The sequence below is a fragment of the Lampetra planeri genome, chromosome 6 (assembly GCF_965212315.1).
Source record: "Lampetra planeri chromosome 6, kcLamPlan1.2.h2, whole genome shotgun sequence".
Classification (NCBI taxonomy): Eukaryota; Metazoa; Chordata; class Hyperoartia; order Petromyzontiformes; family Petromyzontidae; genus Lampetra; species Lampetra planeri.
In genome coordinates, this window is record NC_136112.1 from 12,339,019 (window position 1) to 12,365,279 (window position 26,261).

At 42.8% G+C, this 26,261-nt stretch overlaps 1 protein-coding gene across 3 annotated transcripts; it reads left to right on the forward strand.

Moving 5' to 3' along the window:
* On the forward strand, window positions 1-25,709 carry LOC144719528 (CD166 antigen-like). 3 transcript variants are annotated; one of them, XM_078595532.1, is made up of 18 exons: window positions 1-460; window positions 3,523-3,638; window positions 4,894-5,101; window positions 6,111-6,175; window positions 6,725-6,806; window positions 7,743-7,919; window positions 9,153-9,265; window positions 11,315-11,459; window positions 11,558-11,673; window positions 12,531-12,669; window positions 13,002-13,117; window positions 14,374-14,512; window positions 15,763-15,878; window positions 16,936-17,074; window positions 18,072-18,187; window positions 19,222-19,360; window positions 19,756-19,852; window positions 25,475-25,709. In XM_078595532.1, the coding sequence occupies exons 1-18, from the start codon at window positions 349-351 to the stop codon at window positions 25,692-25,694; spliced, it is 2,355 nt and encodes a 784-aa protein (XP_078451658.1). In that variant the 5' UTR covers window positions 1-348; the 3' UTR covers window positions 25,695-25,709. The 3 variants fall into 3 exon arrangements, with proteins under 3 accessions (XP_078451658.1, XP_078451660.1, XP_078451659.1); XM_078595533.1 differs by lacking the exon at window positions 25,475-25,709 and adding an exon at window positions 20,646-21,658 and having other exon boundaries at window positions 5-460; XM_078595534.1 differs by lacking the exons at window positions 18,072-18,187; window positions 25,475-25,709 and having other exon boundaries at window positions 3-460; window positions 19,756-19,845.
* The last annotated feature ends 552 nt before the right edge of the window (window positions 25,710-26,261 follow it).

The window sequence follows — 26,261 nt, forward strand, 5'->3', positions numbered from 1 at the left end:
TCACACACCCGTACGCACACACGCGCACACCTTTAAAATATTTCACATCTTTCCGGCTTGCCGGGCGGTCACTTGAGTTAGTCCCAACACGACGTTTCTGACACCGGGAAGTTGTTCACAAAGACTGAATTCTCATCATCAGCAAAGCAGCACTTATTGCCCCTATTTGTTTAGGGGCACCTTTAACTGGAGTCAATGTTCACTCTGCGCACGTGAAAGGGCCATGTTGAATGTAGATACGCTGTACGCGTAAAAAAGTTAAGTGATTGTCGCTGCCTTCACGAAGCCGTTGTTGTTGAGGGTGTGAAAAAAAGGTAACAACTCAAGTGACACTTTGGACAACTGAAGATGTTTTACCGATTAAAGACCTGGGAGCCCTGGGTTCGTAAGATAGTTGTTCGAACATGCGGCCCTCTGCTCCTGCTGCTGCTGATAACACCGCCACAGTGCTTCGTTGAAGGTGAGATAATAAGCACACACATGAGCTGTGACACAGTACCGCATTCTGTCTAAATGACCTCGAATGCTCAGCGGGGTTTGAGCCTGGATAGTGTTGGGATGGGCGGCCAACATGAGCCAACAAGGTTGGTATAGACCAGGGGTCGGCACCCTGCGGTTTCAGAGCAGCATGCGGCTCTTTAAGGACTTCTTCGTGACGGTGTTTATTATTAAGAACCACCGTATAGGATTTACATGCACTGAAATATTGAGGAGTTTGTTTTTTGTTTGTTACCGAATTAAAAAAAAGTCTCCTTGTTATTTTGGTTGCCGACCCCTGACCATGAAAGTCTAGTTGACCATGGAAGTCCAGTTTACCATGGAAGTCCAGTTGACCATGGAAGTCCAGTTTACCATGGGAGTCCAGTTTACCATGGAAGTCCAGTTTACCATGGAAGTCAAATTTACCTTGGGAGTCCAGTTTACCATGGAAGTCCAGTTTACCATGGAAGTAAAGTTTACCTTGGGAGTCCAGTTTACCATGGAAGTCCAGTTTACCATGGGAGTCCAATTTACCATGGGAGTCCAGTTTACTATGGAAGTCCAGTTTACCATGGAAGTCAAATTTACCTTGGGAGTCCAGTTTACCATGGAAGTCCAGTTTACCTTGGGAGTCCAGTTTACCATGGAAGTCCAGTTTACCTTGGGAGTCCAGTTTACCATGGAAGTCCAGTTTACCATGGAAGTCCAGTTTACCACGGGCAGGGGGTCGGTCGCAACCTGTGGTTCTGGAGCGCTTGCGGCTCTTAAGGGCTGCTTCGTGACGTATTGTATTCAGGACGAACAGTCTTGTGTTCACATGAAATGCTGAGTTTTTTTTTACCGAATTGTGGACATCAGAGGGCAGAGCAGCAACATCCACTGTTGTACTGCACTTCTATGCTCCCCGCCTTCACCAACCCGCACTGCCCAGCGTTATGAAGTATGGCCAATTAATCATCAAAGCCCACATGTCGGGGGGGGGGTCATATTTTGACAGATTTTTGCGTACGTACTAAATGGATAGCCCCTTAGCAAAGGAACAATTGATCCTATCCGTAGCCATCACTAACCAGCGGCATTAAATTTCTTCTCCAGTGCTGGATGTGCATTCCAACCCGCCGACGGTCATTTCATCTTGCGGTATTATTCTGTTCGGTGGGTTTTTATGAAGCTAATTTTATCCTGGCATTTCCAACTGCATTCTTCACAGCCGACTTTCTGCATTCAGCAATGTGTTCCATTCAAATACAAATGGGGTCATTAAACGTGACCGTAACTAAAATATGTAAATCATAAGGCAACTGGATAAACTTGACCATCTGTGAAACAAATAAAATAAATTGAAACTCAAACCAACAAATTATCGCAGCCCAAAAATCGAAAAAGTTTTCACAACGCACAAAAAGTTCACTTTGGGTACAAAAAGCTCTCGGCCTTATGTCTTATTTAAAAAAACCCACCAGTACCTGAAAAACTGCATTCTGGTTATTTTGTCTTCAGTCACCATCGATACATTGAGCAATGTGATTCACCAACTGGCAGCAGTGAGACAAGAGACAGCTGTAGACCAGTTTTGTACTCATCAGGACTCGTCAGTACAGTCACCGATGCTCACTGCTGCTGAGGCTGCCGCTGGAAGCCTCATATATGTTAACAAGATGACCACAATGCAGTTCTCAGGAACTGGTGGATTTGTGTATTGCATAAAGTACACGCAGTGCAAGTTTGTGTGTGTGTTGTTAGAACATTACCATTCATGCATGTATTTGTTGGTAAAAATTTATAACAGCATTATTATGGGGAGTGAGGATTGGAATTTGGGAAATCCTCGACCAGGGTTCAATCGGTGGCTCGCGGCCCATACATGGCCCAGAAACACTTGTGGAGTGCCAGGCCAAAAAGTGATACAAGTTAGTGAAGAAAGAAATAAACAAGCGATAGAGAAAAGTGAGTTGTCGACAAGAGATAACGATTAGTGTGATGAAAGTGTCCAACAGGAGGGAGATGATAGCCATGGACGCAAAAGGTTCACAGAAGTGATCATACAGTTACTGAAGGCGACCGGAATAAAAAAATATTCTAGACAAATAAAGACCTTAATCTGTATCTATGTCTCAAAAAGGTGTAGAGTACTTCCAGACAAGGTAAAAAGCTGAAATTTTGTACATAAGTAGCTTTTAGGACAAAAATAACAGGACAAAATCTGAACTTCCGAGATTTTTCATTTCAAGGCCGTCAAATCACGATTTTAAGTGCCCCATGAACATGTTTGTGCGTGTCATTCAGGAACCGTTCAAAATATATGATCGTGTTTTTTTTCGTTTGACAGAGCGTTAAACAGCAAATAAGATGTGAGCGAGAACCATTCTATCTTTTATTGTTTTTGAGATATTCAGGATTCAAGCGGTTTTTAACAAAAAAATATAGATTTCATGATGTTCAAATCTGAATTATTCGAAAACGGTAAAAGATAGGGCTTCCCCTCAGAGTATTAGTTTCATTCGTTTGTGTTCTTTCTAATAAAAAAAAAGAATAGAATCTTTGAATTGAGTTGTTTTTGCGGAAAAATACACATTTTTTGAGTATTTGTTAGTGTCTGATCGTAGATAAAAATTGTAAAAATTGAGACTAATTATTATATTTATTGAAAACTCTTGCTTGGTGAAGACAGGCTTTATGAACTAGTGATTAAATAACTGGTGGACGACCGCGGGTTGGAGTGCTTCTGGAAAGTGGAAATTGATCAAGAAAGAATCGGTCATTCATAAATTATAATAAAATGCTGTGTGGCTTTTATAAGCAAATTGTGCAATGGTGACATTATTAACATGTTGCCATCTGACCGTTGGTATATGATTTGGTCACATGTACCCTGTCCATGTTGGAGTGGCTGGGGTTATTCTTTTTTTGCCCGGGGATACATCACGTTTTAAAACCTTGTGAACAGTATCGCTTCGAAGAAAGGTAGTGATGGATGGATAGTGCTGGAGGAGAGTGTGTATTCATAATTAATTCGATGACCCCTTTGTGTTTTTTTTCCAGGTGGCTCATTTCAAGTTTTTGTGGAAGATACCGTTGTTGCACCATCGGGTACAGATTTGAAAATAATATGTAGGGCGAATGTTGATGTAGAAAAAGCAGCTCTTCAGTGGTACATTGTAAGTACGCTCCAACTTTTCCCACATTCTTCTTGGTTCTTTCGGTACAGTCACGTAGAAGGGGGAGACAGCGTCTTTCAGACAGCGTCTTTCAGACGCTGTCTCCCCGACAGACCTGGTCTTCACCTGAGGACGGCTGCTTGCGTTGTGGCCGAAACGTCGTGAGAATTATTTTATTATGTTTTATTTTTATTATTTTATTACTTCCCTTCTACGTGACTTTACCAAAAGAACCAAGAAGATGAATCCCTGCAGTCACGAAAGCTTTAAATCGAAATTTTCCCAAATTATAATAATTCTTCTGAGTTGTAAATGTGACTGTGGCGTATACATTTGCAGACGAGTGAATGGATATGAGGATAACTCGTCAACATATATCAGGACACTCAGGTTTTCCCCAGTAAATACAAACATTTTTTATTACAGTGCAATTACTGTATTAAAGATGACCTTACTGATATGAGTGCACCAGATTCCAACTATACTTCAGGCACAGGTGGACATCCAGCTGCTTCATACTCCAGAATTTATATCTGGATGAATAGTAAAACCTAAAAATGAATAGAAGTTGGATATTGTAAACCCACCCATGTACTTATTTGTAAATTAATGTAGTTATTATACGTGACCACGTGAAGTGATTAAATTATCCCAGCATGTGGGTTTTGTATACCTGTGAGATGCCATGAGGTTGGAGGTCAAATGTGAGAGGGTTGTGCACTGTAAATATTAAACACAGCACCGACGCTGTAGGGCAAGGCTCCATGCGCTGTTCTCTCCCAAAGTGTGATTTATTTTTTATACACTTTTGTCCGAATAAATCTCTGCCCTTTTAGCTCTGCTGATTACTTCTTATAATCCCACATTGTTTCCTCTTATCTCATAACATCTCTAGCTTTTTTATCTCCCTGTTCTATATCACACCTCACTGTCACAAGCTCTTATCCACATCGCTCATCTCACAACATCTCTGTTGTTCAGATTTTTTATTCTTTCACACTTACATATAGTTCGTTTACATCTATATTATCACATTTATATCTCTCGTCCATCTCACTAGATGCGTCTTGTTTAATTTATTCTTCTCTGATTCTTACCACACCGATTCACAAACTCTACTGCATTAAATATTTTAAAAAATACTATTTACCATCGACTCCAGCTCTTGCCAGATGCCTGAATTAAGGTATTTAATATTTTCCTGCATGGAAAAAAGTGCTCTTTGATGAATCCCTATTTTGTGGCACTCTGCTAGATGACAGCTGAAGGAAGAAAGAGGGTGTACTACAAGAAAGGACACGTGACCTACCCATCTGATAACCAAGACTACCGCAATCGGCTCTCAATTGTCGATGACTTCTCACTTTTAGTGAGGAATGTAATTCCGCTGGATGAGCGGGAGTTCATCTGCAGCATCACCTTGGGCACAACGGAAGCCAATTCAACCCATGTTAAAATCTTCGGTGCGTGTCGCTGTGCAGTTAATGCGCTGGTTATAACTGAGCCGTGCCGGGCCATGCCAAGCCAGACCAGTGTGGTTCGGGAGGCGCCAGTGTTGTTTTTCTATTGCAGAAGCTGAGCTGTGCCGCCAACGTCACACGCAATGAACAAGTCGAGATGTAGTGTGAATGACGTGCAGAGTGTACTGGCTCACGCGACGTGCAATGTACGTGGAATTAGCCTTTCCCCTGGCGATGTTTGGCCCTGAGTCAGATTCGCATGTTTTTGTGAGGCCAGCGTTATCACGGTTTGGCATGGCAAATAGCCAGTGGAAATCCACCGGTGCCGTGCGGGCCCCGTGCTGCCTCAGTTCGGATGTGACAGTGGAAAGGGGGAATAGACTGTTCTAACATCCAGCCGAATTTGAACAAAATAAAATACATTTTAAATTAATACTGCCTTAAAATAAAAATTAAATAGCTGATATTTTGGGCAGTGGCACTTCTTTATGGCACATAAAGTGGCATTTATCACTGGCAGAGGCCAGTCTCTACAAATGATTCAAACTCACAACCATCTTCACGCATGTTCACACAACACATTTTCGCTATAAACATGATTCTTCCATTAAGAAATACTTTTCTCACAACATGAAATACGTCCGTTATAACGCGGTTTCTGAGCAGTTAATGATGAACTACTTTCTTGAGCTACGCGGCTGAGCGCTATGACACAGTATGCAGAATGATGCGCAGTAACGTGGCGATGTACCCTCAGTTATTTGTCCCGCCATCTCACTGCCTGTGCGTACATCATACCTCGCCAAACTTTATTGTCATCTTATTTATGGGGCAATTGATTTCACTAAATGTGTTTTTCGCTTAATGCGGCACTTTTCAGGAAAGCATCTACCGCATTAAACGAGGACTTACGCTATGAGTTATATGCTTAAACTACAGCACTACCTGGTCAGATAATTACAATGCCTGTTGTATGTTTTATGCATGTTATTTATTTGTTTAAATTTTCTAGCATTTCCCGATCTGAAATTGTCTGAAAGTACACATCCACTATTCATTGACAACACATTTCAAAAAGTAAGTGATCCAGTGTCATGGCCTATGCCTTCCACCCGCTTTTTGTTTGTTTCTTGGTAAGTTAAGGCAGCATATTCCTAATATAACAGTGACAAAGAAGTTGCCTGTTGTTGTTGGCCCACTAAACATTCTTTGAAAATGTAAAGTCATAGTTTTAAAGTCTCAAAAAGGTGCGAGTTTGAGCCATCGGTCACACTTGCACTTGGAAACTGAATGGTTGGTTATTCATTATGTGGATGAATTTAATTAGCAAGAGCCTCTGCAAACAATACATATCATCAGCACGGAAAACACACATTGTTGTCAATTTAAATAATTAACGTTAACGTAATTTTGTGGAAAATGTGTTCTTGGAACACGTCATTATCTTTAACTGACTTTGTAATTTCACCCTCATATAGTGAAAAAGATATGACAGTAACGCTTATGAACACTGTACACGGGTGTGTTGTGGTGCTGCACTATGAACCCAGCGACCTGGGTTTTAGTCCCAGTTATAAACCAACACCAGTGACAAGTGACCTCTGAAGTGGTCCTAACCCCCAACAGGTTGCAGACTGCGTTGCTGAAGGATATCCTCAGCCCGAACTTGCTTGGTTTAAAACGTGGAAACGAATCTACGAAAGCAGAGGTAATAAACGGGCACTGTACATATGTAATAAATATTATATAAAATGTCTGTGTGTCTTGAAGACAACAATTCAATTGTGTAATATACAAGATGTGTTTGCACTTTTGTCGCGACAAATGTCGATGCTTTCCCACTAAGCTTGAGAGTTTGTATTAGCCTGTAATGGGAGTCACAATAACTGGTAAAGATGATCCAATATTAAGTAAATTTTACATTCAATTTGTGTTGCTATTAAAGGCTAACCCGTTAGGAATCCATCCAGAATTATAAAAGCATTGCCCAAAACTTGCCGATGAAACCAGTGCTAAGGGATTCACTTTGCTGGTCGAGGCAATAACATTTGGCACGTGACATCATCCTGTAGTGCAGCTTGGAATGGTATGGATAATGAAACACTTCCTAGAACAGATGCATGTTGGAAATCCTTACACAATCATTAGATGTGTTGTCTTCCTTATTATCAATGTTACAAAGCGTGTAGGATTCGCAATCGCTATGGAAACATGAATAAAATGGATTCTAGGAATGCGGAACACCTACCATCTTCCACAAGAAATAGTTTATTTCATTTATTTGTCACTGGTAGAATTTTGCAATGTTGGTATTATAACTCATCTTAGTTAAGGACTGTACGATATATATATATTTTTTTAACTGAAGCACATATCACGTACTTGACATCCCTATCAATTTAGGCAGTATGCTGACAAATTTGGTACCTTTTTACAGCACTGTTTTTCAAAACTTATCACCGCTTTACACATTTTTTTTTGCTTGGAGTAAATTTTTATTTGAAAATGTATATGCGGTAAAATGTTTAGGCGAGCTCTTTAATCCTCATGGTTGAATAACGTGCAAATGTTGAAATCGTGTCAGACACATCGCAGTCAACGTGATTAAGAGTTTTGGTGGATGACTGTACTTGTCTCTGCTCAGATGTGGAGATCAAGACGAATGTGACAAGGAACGATATTGGCATGTTCACAGTGAGCTCCATGCTGAAGATCCGACCCCAGGAGACAGGCACAACGAGCCCGTTCCACTGCTCGATCATGACCCCTGACGGAGCCGTAGAATGCATGTCCTCGATAGACATACGATTAACTGTGAACAGTACGTTTACTGCTATAATATGAACTATAAGTGATATCTTGGCCCGAGGTCGTGGATAAGGATGTCAAAAAAATTGTTGTTTGGCCAGGGTCAGTCCTGGGTTCAGAAAGGGTGTCCTGGTATCCCAAAGCTTGTGTGAAATTAAGATGTTTTTTTGCTGGTTTAAAATGATTTGTATTTAGACCTCACCAGACATGAAGGTGGCGGTGAACTGGACGTTCGCTGCTTTTTTAGGAACCAGGGTGCAGGAAATGGAATGAAGTATGGGTGAAATATGCATCAATTAGTACTTGTCAAGCCCTTTTGCCAATCCGCCAGGCGGTGGTGGTGCATGTTTGTAGGTCAGCACCGTGGAGGTAGCGAGGGTTGGCGGATCACACAAATGTTGTGAAACTCCGTCCCCCGTGGGCTTCGAGATACCATACCCTGGCTTACTATGTAGAAGGTGGTACAGCAAATGTGGACCTCACCTGTTCCGTCTGTATGGGATAGTGTGTGCTCCATAGCACACGTGGGTTTTCTCCGGGTGCTCCGGTTTCCTCCCACGAGAAAACACTCATTAATTGGCTGAAAACACCTAAATATATAGGGAACTGCAGAACTTGGGAACTTGTTGGTACAAACTCACCACCTGACTCCCTTCCTGCTTGTCTCTGGTTCCTGGTGCATCTGAGTTGTTCCCTCTCTTTGAGAGTGAGCCAACACCGTGCACATTACAAGTTGAAATGATTAAGCAACTGCTGGATGAGGGCCTCCCCATACCGTATAAGTTGTGGGGGCTATTTGATCATATTTCATTACGCAGATCAGTGTGGACTGGTTTAGGTGGGAAACATTAACAGTGGATTTTGCTGCACTACCCTCTCCTGTCCATCACGTAGCATTACGAACTGTCATATTTGTATGGCTGTCACCCATCTGACAAGATCAGGTGCATTGCCGGTGATTTGCTGAAAGGCCAGTATTAATATATGGGGCATTTTGTCTTCAAGCCAACTGCTATAAACATCCCAGAAAATGAACACATCGGCTTTTCAGACTGATATTATGCATGCTAAAGTTTTGTGGGTTACGGTCGTGCAAATGTAAAAGTGTTGTTCGTTGGGGCTTTCATTTGTGACCAGGCCGCTTCTTAAAAAAGAGCTATATAGTTCAGTGGACCTCATCTGGTAAAATAAAAATGGTTAACTTTCGGTATATTTTGTAACCCGTTTCTCTCTGGCCTACTTGCAGAGCCTACCATCCTCGAGGTGTCTCCTTCGAACTTCATCCAGGAGGGAGACACCGTCACACTGACCTGCGTCACTTATGGTCTCTTACCTCATATTATATACACCTTCTTCCAGGTGCGTGTGCTTGGCAAGTTTGGTTGCCCATTCTCTTGCTGATGAAACCGCTTATCGATTTCCACCACATATCATGGTTAAAAAAGCATCCTCATGTATATAAAATATAACGTATCCATCGTTTTTTCAATCAAGCTCAGCACACTTGTGTTATGTTTTTTTTATTGTAAGAGTTAAGCACTTAATTTTGACTGAAAGCAGCAGGGCACTGTGTTGTTGCTGTTGAGCTACGTATGACATGACTTTACCCAAGTGAAAAAAAAAACGGAATTGAAAGTAGTTTATGCGTTCATACTACCATGAGAGAGAAGTTTTTACTGCTTGTATATCTCGTGCAAGCCCATACCAGCCCATCCCATGGACAGCGTGAATAATTTAAAACTGCAGTCCTGAACATATAAGAACCTTTATTTGTTCATCAATCTTTCAATCAGTAACGGCATTTTCGTCGTACAGAGGACCAAAGTGATCCGGGTGGTGAAGAACAAAGGCATGCTTCGGCTCACTCATGCAGTTTAGTTTTACTCAGGATTGTAGTGTAACAAATTAATCACCCCAGGCTGGTGCCAGTCTGTCCATCAAATAGGCTCTCTTGGATGACAAGCCAGTTCATTAATGGAGCCTCCATTTAGTTAGGTTCATGGGAAATTAAAATCTACAAACGCACATAATACATATGGACAGATATGGACGCAAGTAAAAACAACTTTAGCAGCCTGCTCGAAGTCAGCGACAGTTTCAAGTTTCATTTATTATGTAGAGCCCTGTGAGCCATGCGGCTCTTAAGTCGGGTGCAACGGCAACAAACAAAATATGAACACAGAACATCCCAAAGCGATGACGCGTAACAGAAACATCCTGGAATAAACCAGCAAGTACCCCCCCCCCCCCAAAAAAAAGTATTAAAACGCTGTGTAAAAAATCACAATGTGGTGCAAGCCAACAACAACAACCATAAGACACTTTAGATTAACCATATGTTTTCAAATCACTAAAATAAAGCTATAAAAACAATGTAACAACAGTAATCATAGGAACTGTGATTTAAATTGAACAATAAACGATATACATAACACGTATGACCAAACTTGTAGCGAGTTTAGGTGCTGCACTCCAAGCGGATGTTGCCTCATGGTGGGTCTGTCAAGCTTACACTCACAAGCGTGCAATATATCGAACGTGTGCTGATGTTAACATAGACAAAATAGGATTGTACCTTAGTAAACACTGTTTTTGATAGTCGGTGTTGCCATCCACTGGACTTATTTAGTATTAACATTTAGCAAATGTACCAAAAGTGGTAATCCGGAGGGACAGGTCTCGTTTTAAAAAAATGCTGAGAGAATAGCTCTCCCAAATGAGGTGACCTGTTAAGCCAGGTGTTCCAAATACTCTCTCTACTTATATTCCATGGTACAAAGAAAATTGCTTAACAGTTAAGAATAAAGATGTCCAATAGATGGTGCTACCAATGTTCAAAGTAACAAGCTTTTTTGAAAGTACAGTATTTTATTGTCAATCTTACAACCTCTGTATATGGGAGTTCGTATTTTTAAGATATTGGATAGATTTCGATTTGAAGCTTTCGTGACTGCAAGAATCCATACTCTTTGGTTCTTTCGGTAAAGTAACGTAGGTAGAAAAGATAATAGATCACGACGTTTCGATCGCAACGCAAGCCATCGTCATCAAGCGATTGCTTGCGTTGCGATCGAAACGTCGTGATCTATAATTTTTTCTACCTATGTGACCTTACCGAAAGAACCAAAGAGTATCTGATAGATTGTATAGTAATTGGTTGAGGTTTTATAATAAAAAATTAAGCGCCCTTAAATGGATTAACACAATATATATGTAAAGTGCAGCAATATGTAATGTATCCTGCAAGCTCTATTCTATTATTGTTTGGTGATAACAAAAAAAAATCACCCCCTAAAAATTGCAGATGCAAGGAAAATGATTCAAATCAAATGGCTTTGGCAAACTCATCTTGTTCAACAAAATTACATATTTTTTGTATAACCTGAAAATATTTCATTGCTTCTTTAGGAGTCAACTCAGCTTGGTGATGAACGCACTGAGAACGTGTGGACGATCCCAGATATTAAGCGGAATCAAAATGGTGTTTATAGTTGTCAAGCTCGTGATACTGTGGAGACCACAGTTCGGGCAGAACATGACATAAACGTGCATTGTAAGTACTCGTGTTTAACACAAACACCCTTTGCCCATTATAAATGCATCGGTGTTCATAGAAAGAGTCCTGTGTGGCCTGTCTGCATTTTACCCCAGATATTGAGAGGCTACAAATACTGGGAATTCCCGATGGGGAAGTCAACGAAGGGGATAACATCATGATGACGTGCAGCGCAAGCTCATCTGGGAATATCACCTACCATTGGAATAAGGTACAACCAGGGATTAAATCTTGACTTAAAGCTTTCGCGACTGCAGAAATTCATATTCTTGGGTCTTTCAATGAAGTCACCTAGATAGGTTCATAGAAAGTACCAAAAATAACAAAAAACTACGACGTTTAGATCCGCAACACAAGCAATCATCAGGATAAAAGTTGCTGAGGCAGGATGTTTAAAAGGTTACATTGACATGCTAATCTCTCACAATACAATGGCCACCATCGCGGCTACGTCGTCGTGGAGGTAGCTCTCCGATCTTACATTGACATGCAAATTTCTCACATTAACATCACTAGCCCCGCCCACTTCGCTTGTGACCCTTGGGCTACACCCATTTCAAACCTTTAAAACATCCAGCCTCAGCAGCTTTCCCACAATTTTTTCTTCCTGATCACGATTGCTTGTGTTGGATCGAAACGTCGTAGTTTTTTGTTATTTTTTGTTATTTTCTTTGAACCTATCTACGTGACTTTTCCGAAAGACCCAAGAATATGAACCAAGGATTAATTTCACCCGGATCTGTTCAGAATGGTAACCTTGAAGTGTTGGTGAGGAGAGTGTCTGCTATACTTGTATGCTGGTAGCCCATCCAAGCACTATCCAGGCTCAACTCTGTTTAGCTTCCATGGTGTTATGAGATTTGGGCACATTCTGGATGATTTGGTCAAAAGCCAACAAATATTACTGTCACTAATCACCTCTATTGTCTGTGATTTTCACAAATATTGCTATTTCTTTAGCTAATTATTTGGGGTGTGAATGTGTATCTAATTGGTTTCATTTTCAGAATACATTTTACTGATAAAGGATGTACTGAGACTCATTTGTGATGCTTTTCACTTGTGAAGGATGGCAAATGGAATGAAGATGGCCACATTCTCACTCGCCTCCACGTGTCCTTATCTGATTCTGGGTCATACACGTGTGTTGCTGGATTGGTTGAAGGCTCAATATTTGTAGACAAAACAGAGAACATCATCGTGAAGGGTATGTACAGATCACAACTCAACCTGCCTTGTACATGTGTGCCCTCTCACCCCAAGACAACCATTCTGGTGTGTAAAATGCCATAAATTTTGAAACTAGGTTTTAATGAAACACATACCAGTAAAACATACATAGCGAACATTCTTAGGAAGTGCTTTTATGTGGGAAAACAGCAGCTAGTACTGTTCGTGTGGGAAGGGATCATATTGATTATTGGTATTGTAGTAAAATTCAAAAAGGGGAATTGAGGGAGAAGGGGAGGGCATCATTCTATCATTGTCAATTTTCAGAAAAATATATCTCTGCATCTTGATGTATCTGTATTTACCCAGGTATTGATGGAGTACAAATATTGGGAGTTCCGGAAGGAGAGGTCAACGAAGGAGAAAACATTTCGATGACGTGCAATGCAAGAGCATTTACAAATATCACCTACCACTGGAATAAGGTACAACATTACCGTCATCACTGTCAACATCGTCAGGATATTGTACATATACATTTACAATCCATTGTCAATCCACTACTGAATGAGAGCCTCCCCATGCAGCGCAGGTCATAGCAGTTATTTTTACTATAATTCACCACTCTGGTCAGTGTTGATTGGTGAAGGTGGGCAGCATAGACATGGGAGCATTGAAGTACATTAGAATAATGCATTTTGCTGTGCTACCCTCTGCTGCACACAATATAGCTGCACAGCTGATACCTGCATTGTGGTCGCCCATATAAGCACTCTCCAGCTCAACCCTACTTATCTTCCAATATCTGATGAAATCGGAGCATTCTGAGTGATTTGGTCGAAGGCCATCAAAACATAATTGAAGTCAATATTTGTCAATATAGACCATGAACTGTATTTTTGTCTGTGATTTTCACAAATACTTATATTACAGTAAGAGTGATTATTCATCATAATAATGAACACCTTCCATGAATGGAAAATCAAAGAATGGACATGCTGCGACTGTGGTCCAAACCATCAAACACATCACCGACGAATGCACCATCCATTGGCATCATTGCAGTGTCATTGTGATCCATACAGCATCTACTGCCTCCTTGGATTGGTTGAAAAACAACGTGGCATTCAACTATAACACGATTCAACACTGTTGCTTTTTTTAATCCTGCTCTATAAAATAATATCGTTATGTTCATTCAACTTAAGTGATTGATTCATCATCATCATAATAACTTGTAACAAGTTCATCATTTTCCTTTGGCTCTTTCGGTAAAGTCACGTAAATATGGTCAAAGAAAATAACAAAAAATAACAAAACTACGACGTTTCGATCGCAACACAAGCGGTCGTCATCATCGTGATGTTATTTTTTGTTATTTTCTTTGAAAATACCAAAAGACCGAAAGAATATGAATTCCTGCAGTCACGAAAGCTTTAAGTCAGGATTTAAGTTCATCATTGTTCGTGAAAAAAGGTGATTGCATGAGGAAGGACTTAACTCTGTCATCAAGATGTACTGAACTAGCTACCATGACTAATGCCTTGATGTGTTTTCACTTGATCATGTCTGAATGCCATGTTTTAATTAGGGTTTTTCTGTTTAGAAATTTGTATAGTTTTCACACGAGCTAGTTATTTGTGATGTGAATGTGTATCCAATTATTTTCATTGTCAGCACAAATTTGACTCATAAAATATGTTCTAATGAGGCTCATTTATGATTATTTTCACTTGTGAAGGATGGCAAACGGAAAGAAGATGGCCACATTCTCACTCGCCTAAACGTGACCTCATACGATTCAGGGTTATACATGTGTGTTGTTCAATTGGAGGACGGCTCGATGTGCGTGAATGAAACAGTGAACATCACCGTGAAGGGTATGCACAGCTCACAACTCAACCTGCCTTGTACATGTGTAATGAGCGACTTCTGTTACACGTCGTGTAGAGGGTACTTCTTCTTTATTGCTCACACTGGGCACAACACACGCCAACACTTATTCTTCCTTACACTGGGTACCACTCTAGATATTAACGTCTCTACTGGCTACACACAGCCGATCACTCGGCGTGGTCTCATCGCCCTCACTCGGCTGCGCCCCTGGCTGGTGGCGTGAAGATGACGGCGATGGAAACTACGCAGGAGATCTTCCACGTGGCCAGACGATGGAGGGAGATGACAGCGAGCAGCAACGCAGCCAGGACCCAGACCCCACACACGAACCCCGAGCCCCAGGTCCGCCCCCCCCAGGCGTGGCTAGGCTCCGCCTCCGGCCATTCCCTCCCGTGGAAACTTCGAGCAGGTTCCTGGAGTTTCTCGGCTAGCCCCACTTTTTACATTTGCCCCAGATACACCTCTTTCTCTGATTAGTTGTTACTTAACCATGCCCATACCTGTGATTCCCCTTCCAGGCCAGCAGGTGTTACCATATCATTACACATGTGTAATGACTCTCAGACAACACAAACTGTAGAGGGTTGCTTTATTTCTTATTTAGGGCGCTTCACACAGATAACTTGGGCCAGGGATGGCACACAAGTGGCGACGACGCGAAGACAGCGACAGCGTGAAGATGGCGACAGTCCGCAGACAGTCGACCCCGATCCCACGGCAGCCCCGAACCTTGCCTCTCGCCTCCTTTTATCCTCGGCGTGGCCCTCACTCCGCCCCCAGGCACGCCTCCTTTCTCGGACTCTGGCCCGTTCCCGAACTTTCCAGATGGTTTCCCCCTTGTCACAACTCGCCCTCTATTAATATTAACCCCCTGTAATTACTCCTCATGACCGTTAGGCCAGGTACTGTCTCCACACACGCAATGTCTCTACACATGTGTGCCCTCTAACCACAAGATAACCATTCTGGTGTGGAAAATGTGAGAATTTTCAACGAGGTTTTAATGAAGTCCCCAGCAGTAAAGCATAAATGCTAACATGTTCTCATGAATGGTGCTTTTATGTGGGAAAACATCAGCCAGTACTGTTAGTGTAGGAAGCAATCACATGGATTATTGGTATTGTGGGAAGATTAAAAGTGGGAATTGGAAGGGAGCTGGGGAGGGAATCATTGTAAATGTGTCAGTGTTCAGTAAAATATACCTGTGCGTTTTGATGTATCTGTATTCACCCAGGTATTAACGAGGTACAGATACTGGGAGTTCCTGATGGAGAGGTCAACGAAGGAGAAAACATTACGATGACATGCAATGCAAGAGCGTTTAGAAAAATCACCTACCATTGGAATCAGGTACAGCATCACCATCACTGTCAACATCATTTACAATCCTTTGTCAATCCACTGCTGAATGAGAGCCTCCCCATGCTGTGCAGGTCGTGGGGGTTATTTTGAGCATACTTCACCACGCTGGTCAGTGTTGGTTGGTGAAGGCGGGCAGCATAGACATGGGAGCATTGAAATATATTCCAATAATTGATGTTGCTGCTCTAACATTTGCTGCACACAATATAGCCCCACAACGTATAATACCTGCATGGTGGTCGACCATCTAATCACTATCCAGCTCAACCTTGTTGAGTTTCCAAGATCTGATGAGATCGGAGCATTCTTGGAGCTTTGGTCAAAGGCCATTAGAACATCACTGATGTCAAGATTTGTCAATATTGATCATCAGCTTCTTGTCATTTATCACCTCTGTTTTTGCCTGCGATTTTCACAAATACTGATATTACAGTAAGAGTGATTGTTCATCATAATGATAAACACTTTCCACGAATGGAAACTCTAAGAATCGCCATGCTGCGACTGTGGTCCAAACCATCAAACACATCACCGATGAATGTGCCATCCTTACAAATCATGGTAGTGTCACTGATATCCATACAGCTTCGACTGCCTCCTTGGATGGTTGGAAAAAACGTAGCATTCAACTATAACACGTTTCAACACTGTTGATTTTTCTCATCCGGCTATATGAAATAAGAACGTTATGGTTATTCATCTTAAGTCATTAATTTATCATCATAATAATCATCGTAATAATTTGTTACAAATTCATTCATACTTGTGAAAAGGAGGTAATTGGATGAGTATGGGCTTAGCTTTGTCGTCAAGATGGACTGAACTAGATACCATGACTAATGCCTTGCTGTGTTTTCACTTGATCATGTCCCAATGCCATGTCTGAATCAGGGTATTCCTTGTTGTTCATGTAGTTTTGCAGTTTTCACATTAGCTAGTTATTTGTAATGTGAATATGTATCCAATTATTTTCATTATCAGCACAAATTTTACTCATAACGTATGTACTAATGAGGCTCATTTGTGATTATTTTCACTTGTGAAGAATGGCAAATGGAAAGAAGATGGCCACATTCTCACTTGCCTAAACGTGACCTCATACGATTCAGGGTCATACACGTGTGTTGCTCAATTGGAGGACGGCTCGATGTCTGTGGATGAAACAGTGAACATCACCGTGAAGGGTATGCACAGCTCACAACTCAACCTTTCTTGTACATGTGTACTGAGTTTTTCCGAGACACTCTTTTAGGAGGCAACGTTTATTCTACACTATATATCTTACACACTATTCACACACGGGACAACTATTTACGGGTCAGAGCAGCCAACATGCTGTCTGCCCACGACGCTGGAGACAGACGAAGACAAAGACGTAGCACCTCAGGTTCCATTCCACCTGTAGACATCCCCGATTCAGCCTAGGGGTGTCCCTTTTATGCCCCTTCGCGTGGCCTGGCTCCGCCCTCGGCCACGCCCCCTTCTGGAACCTTGCAGGAGGTTCTGGGCCGCCTTACACGTGACACCTGCCCTGCTCCGCCCCCACGTGACACCATCCCTGCTCCGCCCCCACGTGACACCTGCCCGGCTCCGCACTTAACCACGCCCCCTTCTGGAACCCTCCAGAAGGTCCTGGGCCATGCTCCCCGTGTCCCCTCGGTCACCTTTGTTCTACATCCCTCACTCCGGCCCATCAAGTGCTTCGCCAGCCGGCCGGGGTGCCGTGTCTCCACATGCCCCTCTCCGCCAGTAGCCAGCATCATGCCCCCTAGTGAGCCACTACCTGGCATTACATGCTGTGCTGGCTGCTACATCCACATTCCCTCATTCTACTGTACCTAGCGCTATACGCCGTAGTGATATATTCTATGTCACTACACATGTGTGCCCTCTAACCACAAAACAACCATCCTGGTGTGGAAAATGTGAGAATTTAAAACGAGGCTTGAATGAAGCCCCCAGCAGTAAAGCATACAATGCTAACATGTTCTCAAGAATGGTGTTTTTATGTGGGAAAACATCAGCCAGTACTGTTAGTGTAGGAAGCGATCACAGGGATTATTGGTATTGTGGGTACATTAAAAAAGGGAATTGGAAGGGTGGTGGGGAGGGAATCATTGTAAATGTGTCGGTGTTCAGAAATAAATACCTGTGCGTTTTGATTTATCTGGATTCACCCAGGTATTAACGAGGTACAGATATTGGGAGTTCCTGATGGAGAGGTCAACGAAGGAGAAAACATTACGATGACGTGCAATGCAAGAGCGTTTAGAAAAACCACCTACCATTGGAATAAGGTACAGCATCCCCATCATCACTGCCAACATCATCAGGATATTTATACATATACATTTACAATCCTTTGTCAATCCACTGCTGAATGAGAGCCTCCCCATGCTGTGCAGGTCGTGGGGGTCATTTTAACCATACTTCACCACGCTGGTCAGTGTTGGTTGGTGAAGGCGGGCAGCATAGACATGGGAGCATTGAAATATATTCCAATAATTGATTTTGCTGCTCTAACATTTGCTGCACACAATATAGCCCCACAACGTATAATACCTGCATGGTGGTCGACCATCTAATCACTATCCAGCTCAACCTTGTTGAGCTTCCAAGATCTGATGAGATCGGAGCATTCTTGGTGCTTTGGTAAAAGTCCATCAGAACATCACTGATGTCAATATTTGTCAATAGTCATCATCAGCTTCTTGTCATTTATCACCTGTTTTGGTCTGTGATTTTCACAAATACTGATATTACAGTAAGAATGATTGTTCATCATAATGATAAACTCAAAGAATCGCCATGCTATGAATGTGGTCAAAACCATCAAACACATCACCGATGAATATGCCATCCATACGCATCATGGTAGTGTCATGGAGATCCATATATCATCTACTGCCTCCTTGGATTGGTTGAAAAAACGTAGCATTCAACTAAACCACATTTCAACATTGTTGCTTTTTCTCATCCGGCTATATGAAATAAGAGCGTTATGGTTATGCATCTTAAGTGATTGATTTATCAATCACTTAAGTTCATCAATGTTCGTGAAAGGAGATCATTGGATGAGGAGGGCTTAGCTCTGTCATCAAGATGGACTGAATTAGCTACCATGACTAAAGCCTTGCTGTGTTTTCACTTGATCATGTCTCAATGCCATGTCTGAATTAGGGCATTCCTTGTTGTTCATGTAGTTTTGTAGTTTTCACATTGGCTAGTTATATTGATGGGGACGTGTATCCAATTATTTTCATTGTCAGCACACATTCTCGTGATATAATATGTATCTGAGGCTCATTTGTTATTATTTTCACTTGTGAAGGATGGCAAACGGAAAGAAGATGGCCACATTCTCACTCGCCTACACGTGTCCTCGTTAGATTCAGGGGCATATACGTGTGTTGCTCAATTGGAGGACGGTTCGATGTCTGTGGCTAAAACAGTGACCATCACCGTGAAGGGTATGCACAGCTCACAACCCAACCTTGCATGTAAAAATAACTTGTTTCACACAAAACGTAGCCAACCTTGCCTTGCACATGTGTGCCTTCTCTTCAATGCCTTCAGTTTCTTGCTAATTAATGCAAAAGGTATATTTGGTGTTTGAACATCTTAACACATTTTATTGCTAGAAAGGGTAACACCTATTCTTATTTTTCATAACTTAAGTACAGTTTAAATATTGTATATATATTTCTTTAAGGTGTAACATTTTTTATTCCATTACAATTAGAATGTATCAAGATTCAAAGATGGTTAATGCTCATCAGGTATGCTGAGGTCATATTTAATTTTTCCCCCTCCTATTGTATGCCAAAAAATATCTGTGAATATGTTGTGTCTGTGGCACGTTCAGGTCCATGGCTGTTTTGGATCTTTATAGCTTCAGGAGTTGTTGGTGCTGTAGCAATAATCTTAATATTTGTGGCAATCTACTGCATCCACAAAAGAGGGTGAGTATCACAATCCTGTATCCATGCACACTTTTTATTCACGGAGTTTCATCATTGGTTTGGTGACTGAGTGGTTCACACATTAGAAAGCTGAACTGACTCCGCTGAGACTTGGGTTCAAATCCAGGCAGCGGCCTGTGATTAATCCTGGTTCTCAAGTGTAGTGAGTTGATGACCTCATGGACTGGATGTCCACAGAGAGATCTGAAAATGGTCTTCGATGCAAAACATTGATAAAAGTTCCACTCCGCTTGCTGGAAATGCAACTACAACCCAGACCTGACCATCATTTACCAAGATCGAAGTGGAAGCACACTTCAACGCATGCCGGAATATGTGTTCGCGATCTTCCTCAACATAGACCCATCATCACCCACGTCAACATTGAAATCCCTGTGATGTTGAAACGAATCCCACTGTGGAACCTGCCCAAAGCTGGCAGGGACTGCTAAAGGAAACCCATCAACGAAGTTATTTGAATCCAGAATGTTATCACCGGTTTGTTGGCCTCCTTACCATGGCTGTCAAAAAAGTATACCTCGGGGCTTTCAGAAATAATGCATTGCTTGCTGGACAAAAGAGATGCAGGATCTACTCGGGAAGTACAACCAGTCAGGTAGTCCACAAATTTTTAAAGCCTTGATGAAGTCACTAGACCAGACATGGGCAAAGTATGTCCCACGGGCCATATACGGCCCGTTGGGCTTTTTAATCCGGCCCGCCGAACTTGTCCAAATATTATTAATAAATTAAAATTTACCTTCCTCCTGTAATGCCCCCATTTCCCCATTAGATGGCGCACTTTGACCGGGAGCGTGGTGTACAGTAGAACCTCTGATCACGACCATGTGATGCTGCCGCCGCGAAGCCGCTCGGCGGGCGCCCCATCTACGACCTCGCCACCACCAAGCGACGGGGCCGACCCCGCTTCCCCCTCACCGCTCCCCACATAAACACACCCTCACACAATTCAACCCCATAGAGCTCCGAGGGGAGGTCACCTGGCCAACAGGTTTTCACCCGAAAGCCCTCATAGGGATAATCTTCACGGTTTCCTGCGACCAGGGAATTGGGCGACCTCCCCCGATGCTAATTCGCACCACGGCGCTGTGACCTGGGTTGAGATTGCATGGTCCCGGCGGGGGCTGCCCAGCCACCACGGTTGAAACGCACCCCCCCCCCCCCCCACACATGGATGGGCAAGGCAGGCAGGGGGGGCCGCAGCCACGAACGAGGGGAGAAGCCAGGGTGGATGGCTGATTGGCATAGCGGGTGTGCTCGGAGGCCGCCGCCGCGCAGCAGCCCGTGGCGAGCCCTTTGTTACGGAAACCGCGGCTGATTAGCATAGCAAAAGCGCACGTGGACTGGCGCCGCAGCCAGCGGGGGCCCATTGTTCGGGAAACTGGGAATGCGGCTGAACCGGTACGGCGACCTGATTGGCCGAGAAGGCCCTCGGGGTGGCTTTCTTTGATGTAGGTTAACGATAAAAGGGGGGCGCAGACAGGTAGAGCCCTCTCTTGCTCCAAAAGTTAGCCCTCGGGACGGTCTCCAGCTCGGCCACTCGAACATCCGTGTGACGCGTCGAGGTGAGCCGCGAGGACGAGACCACCGGAACGCCATGCGCATCTAACCGTAAGAGGAAAGAGAGTATTGGGATTGAGGCTAGAGAAACCAGAACCGCTTAGAGCCTATCAAATTAGATACATCGGGTACATACCCTTGGGCGATAGTGTAGACCTGCCTTGCCGATCCATACTGACCCAACTGTGAACCACAGTCGGCCGATAATAAATCATTAATAACCCATCGCAGCCTCGTGTGGTTTGGACAAGTGGGTGAAAGCGCGTGGTGCTGTGTGTGCGCTCGTAACGTGGGTGGTCGGTGTTTCCACGGGTGCACGCTCCGTATGTCGCCGTGGAGACTTGTGCTGCGTGAGGGCTCACACCCACCGTAAACACCTGTTCCATGGCCCCTTTAAACGAGCGTTATCACCCGCTCGCGGCGGCCGCGCGTGTGCGAGCAACGTCATTCGCCCTCCGACCCCTGACCCCCCGTTCAGAGCGTGTGATTGCTGCACGGGGCTGTGTGAGGGGAGGCATCGCATTTGATTGGCGGAGAGGCAACGCAGTGTTTACAGGCGTCCAGGAGCCGGCGACGAGCCATGCCTCTCTCGCGAACTCGCGGGGGTGCGACCCAGGGAGGGGAGCCGTCGGGCGACAGCCCTTACTCCGCGAGTGATGAGCCCAGCGGCGGCAGCAGCTGTTCGCACACCAGCGAGGGGTCGGGAAACGGCGGGACCCCTGCAGTCGGCGCCCAGAAGGGAGAGACCTCGGGGGCCAGCGGCCCCAACAACTATAATTCGTTCCATAACTTTGGTCGCAACCCGATTTGATCGTGACTCGAACCTAATTTCCCCATTGGATTGTATGTAAATACAATTAATCCGTTCCAGACTCCCACGATCTGTATATAAATATTGTTTTTTTTTACATTATTAAGCACAAAAATAGTTAATTACGCCATAGAATTCAGTGTAATAGTAATCTAAATGTAAAAACACTGAATAACATTGAGAAAACCTTGAACAACAGAGAAAACTAACATTTCCGCATCAAGGTTTAGAATCGCTCAACAAGATGATTGTTTCGTCTGCTACATCAGTCGGTCGATTCTGAGAGAGAGAGAATATTCGTATGAGCAATTCATGTTTCTATTGAAAGTAAGTTAACAGTAATATTTGGGTACAGTATTGTTTTTGGAAGTATTCACCGTAATATCGTATGAACGTTTACTTCACCGCATCATCGTATGAATGATGCGAGAAGAGATTAACGGGTTCTTATGTTAGCGATTTACGTACTCGGCACTTTCGCTCTCTAAATTACGGCTTGAATGAGGGGGAGGGGTATGACTACACTCCCAAAATTAATATCTTACTAGGAATTTTATATAACAAAAGTTACATACATAACTGTTACGCTTTGTGTAATTCAACAAAACAAACAAAACTTAACTCCAATTTCTCTCCGAATTTCACGAGTCCGTTCTAGACCCCACAGTGTTTTAAAGAGTTTTAAGCACAGAAAACATAATTAAAGTTTGAAAAATCATTAATTATACAAACTATTTAATAATTTCCTTCTTCACTTCGATTTAAATTTTCTTTAAAACCTTCTTCTCACCAACATTACCACTCATTACCACTTTCTCCGAAGGCAAGTTTGTAAAAGAATGCATGGTACAGACAGCAGACATCTTGTGTCCGGAGATCAAAAGCAAATTTGAAAAAGTCAATTTATCACGCAGGACTGTGACTCGCCGTGTGGAACTGATTGATAAAAATATAGCCAGTCAATTAAACAAAAAGTCTGATTCCTTTGAATTATATTCACTAGCACTGGATGAAAGTATCTGTTGTCATCAAAAGAATGACGCTACCTTGGAATAAACTTGTCAATGTCACAACGGATGGATCGCCAAATTTAACTGGAAAAAATGTTGGGCTGCTGAAAAGAATCCAGGATAAAGTGAAAGAGGAAAACCCTGTCCAGGATCTTATTTTCCTTCACTGCATCATTCATCAGGAATCCCTGTGTAAGTCTGTATTGCAGCTTAATCATGTCGTGAATCCAGTCGTGAAACTTGTGAACTTTATACGAGCAAGGGGACTTCAGCACCGTCAGTTTATTACCTTCCTGGAGGAAACTGATGCGGATCATCAGGACTTGCTGTACCACTCTCGTGTCCGCTGGTTAAGTTTGGGGGAAGTGTTACAACGAGTGTGGGAGCTGAAAGAGGACATCTTTGCATTTTTGGAGTTGATGGGGAAATCTGACGAATTCCCTGAGCTAAGCGACAAGAACTGGCTTAGTGACTTTGCGTTTGCTGTGGACATATTTTCACACATGAATGAGCTGAATGTGAAACTGCAGGGGAAAGATCAGTTTGTTCACGACATGTAAAAAAATGTGAAAGCCTTCAATTCCAAGCTCACTTTGTTCTCCGGACAAATTGCGAACAAATCTTTTGCTCATTTCCCCACACTTGCCATGCAGGAAGAGGCACCACAAAACGCAAAAAATACAGCAAATCACTTGAGGACCCGCACGGAGAATTCTGCCGTAGGTTCTCTGATTTCGAAAATATTGAACAGTCACTTCAGCTGGTGTCCTGTCCCCTGTCACAAGACCCTGAAACAGCACCACAGGAGCTGCAGTTGGAACTGATAGATCTTCAGTCTGACTCCGTCCTAAAGGAGAAGTTCAACTCTGTTAAACGGAATGACTTTTATGCTTCACTTAACAGAGCCACGTTTCCAACCCTCCAGAAGACTGCACAGAAGATACTAACTTTGTTTGGCTCGACTTATGTGTGTGAGCAGACATTCAGCGTCATGAACGCCAACAAAGCCGGTCACAGATCAAAGTTAACGGATCAGCACCTCAAATCTATCCTGAGAATTGCCACAACCAAAATAACTCCAGACTTGGATGCACTGACAAAAATGGGAGATCAACAACACTGTTCCAACTGAAACTGAAAGTGATGATGTGTTGCTGCAGCGAGGTTGGAGCCAAATCTCCGACACACAGCCTGCGTGGCTGCTCTAACCTGTTAATGTAGATAATAAAGAAGTTAAAGTGAGGTAATTGGTTTGGCGCAGGCCTCAGATGTTTCATGATGTTTGATCAGTCACGTTACGACATGTTTTTGTATTGTTCATGTTCGTGCAATGCGTTAAATTGCCTTGCAAATAAATGCTTTGCTACCTGTTAAAGGCGAAATCCTTTCATGTAATGATTGTTACATGTCATTTATATTAGTTCACACAAACACTCCACCCACCTGTTCCTGGCCCGGCCCCTCTATCAAATTTTAGAACCCATTGTGGCCCGCGAGTTAAAAAGTTTGCCCACCCCTGCACTAGACTCAGCCAGACGCCAGAGGTAGATTATGTTGAAGGACTGGACTTCACACACTCTAGCTGCCATGTCTGGGCCCTTTCATGACATATTGGAGCCACTCATTTTATGGACTATCAGACCTGAAAAGTGCAACCCAACTCTATCACCTCTAAACTAGCAAAACGTTTTTTTTTTACTAGGAACACAGTGAAAACGGACGAAAAATATACTGGAGGTGCATAGCACGTACAATATATTTATTTCACTCCAGCCTGTACTTTCACACCCCTGTCCATTCAGCTAATTACATTTTACTTCATTTGAATGAGAAATATTTTTGTTATAAACTATAAACTGAACATATGTATTCAATGTGCATTAACTTTACACTTTCACATTTTATATGTTCTCGTGGCAAAGAGCTCAATTTAGCCCAATACTTTTAAACATATATTTTAGTTACATCATGAGACCTCCTTTGACAGTACCTATTCTCATATTTTAGTATGTGTTCAAAACCATGAGAAAATTTGCATTTTGCTAAGACGAGTCATGCCCCCAGTCTTGCTCACTTCATAGTTGCTAACAAGTTGATGAGTCCTCATTAATCGGTGCTCCTTTGTATTTAGTTATTTTCACCTATTTCTTCTTGGCCTGTCATCAGCGTTGTAGCCTCATGTTCCTCTGGCGAAGCCCTTGCTGTGGTGTCTGTGCGTAGCAAACGTGGTGTGCAGAAAGAAAACAAACACGAACAAGACTGTGAGACAAATGAGGGGGTTCCATTCAAAACGACTGGAAAAAATAACCGCAAAGATGCGAAGGAGAAGCGTTCGCTGCTTACTTGTTGTTCGGTGAACAACAATGGAAACAGAGCAGACATGCCTGGAACGTTACTCCCAATTGCACACATGTACACCATTATTACTCTAAGATGTTGAGCCCTATGGGCCTGCGGAGGGCTTCAATTGTAACGTATGAAGGCTACGCTAAGGTACTATATGCAATAGTAAAACCCAAACTACTGGAAGTAAGAACTTAACAATAACATTCTGAAATTGTTTTTTTCTCCTTTAAAAAAACCAAGCAATAACGTTACAAAACATTGGTTGTTAAAGACCACATCACCCGTGTATTTTGCATCTTTGGCCAGACACAAAGCCTTCCGAGCCGGAATCTCGGTGGCTTCCCTGGATTCCCCAAAGTGCCAATTTGCCACTGTAATTGATTTTCTGGCGTGATTAAGCACGCCAGAAGGGAGGAAAGATTTCATTCTTCTGGCAGTGTTTCATATTCTTGGTTCTTTCGGTAAAGTCACGTAGAACCGAGAATATGAATCCCTGCAGTCACGAAAGCTTTATTCATAATATAGGTTTTTGGGTCAGATCGCGTTATTTATAATTGTGTCGTAACCCTCCACCACCCGACACGGCCAAACAGTAAAAAATGTGTCACGTTTTTCAAAGGACAAAATAATTCACTTTTTTAGCCCACCGGTGTGTTGAAGA

Coding starts and splice junctions, on each gene's coding strand:
- LOC144719528 (XM_078595532.1), top strand. CDS start 349: ATGTTTTACCGATTAAAGACCTGGGAGCCCTGGGTTCGTAAGATAGTT. Junction 5,102..6,110: donor AACCCATGTTAAAATCTTCG/GTGCGTGTCGCT, acceptor TAAATTTTCTAG/CATTTCCCGATCTGAAATTG. Junction 18,188..19,221: donor CCACCTACCATTGGAATAAG/GTACAGCATCCC, acceptor TCACTTGTGAAG/GATGGCAAACGGAAAGAAGA.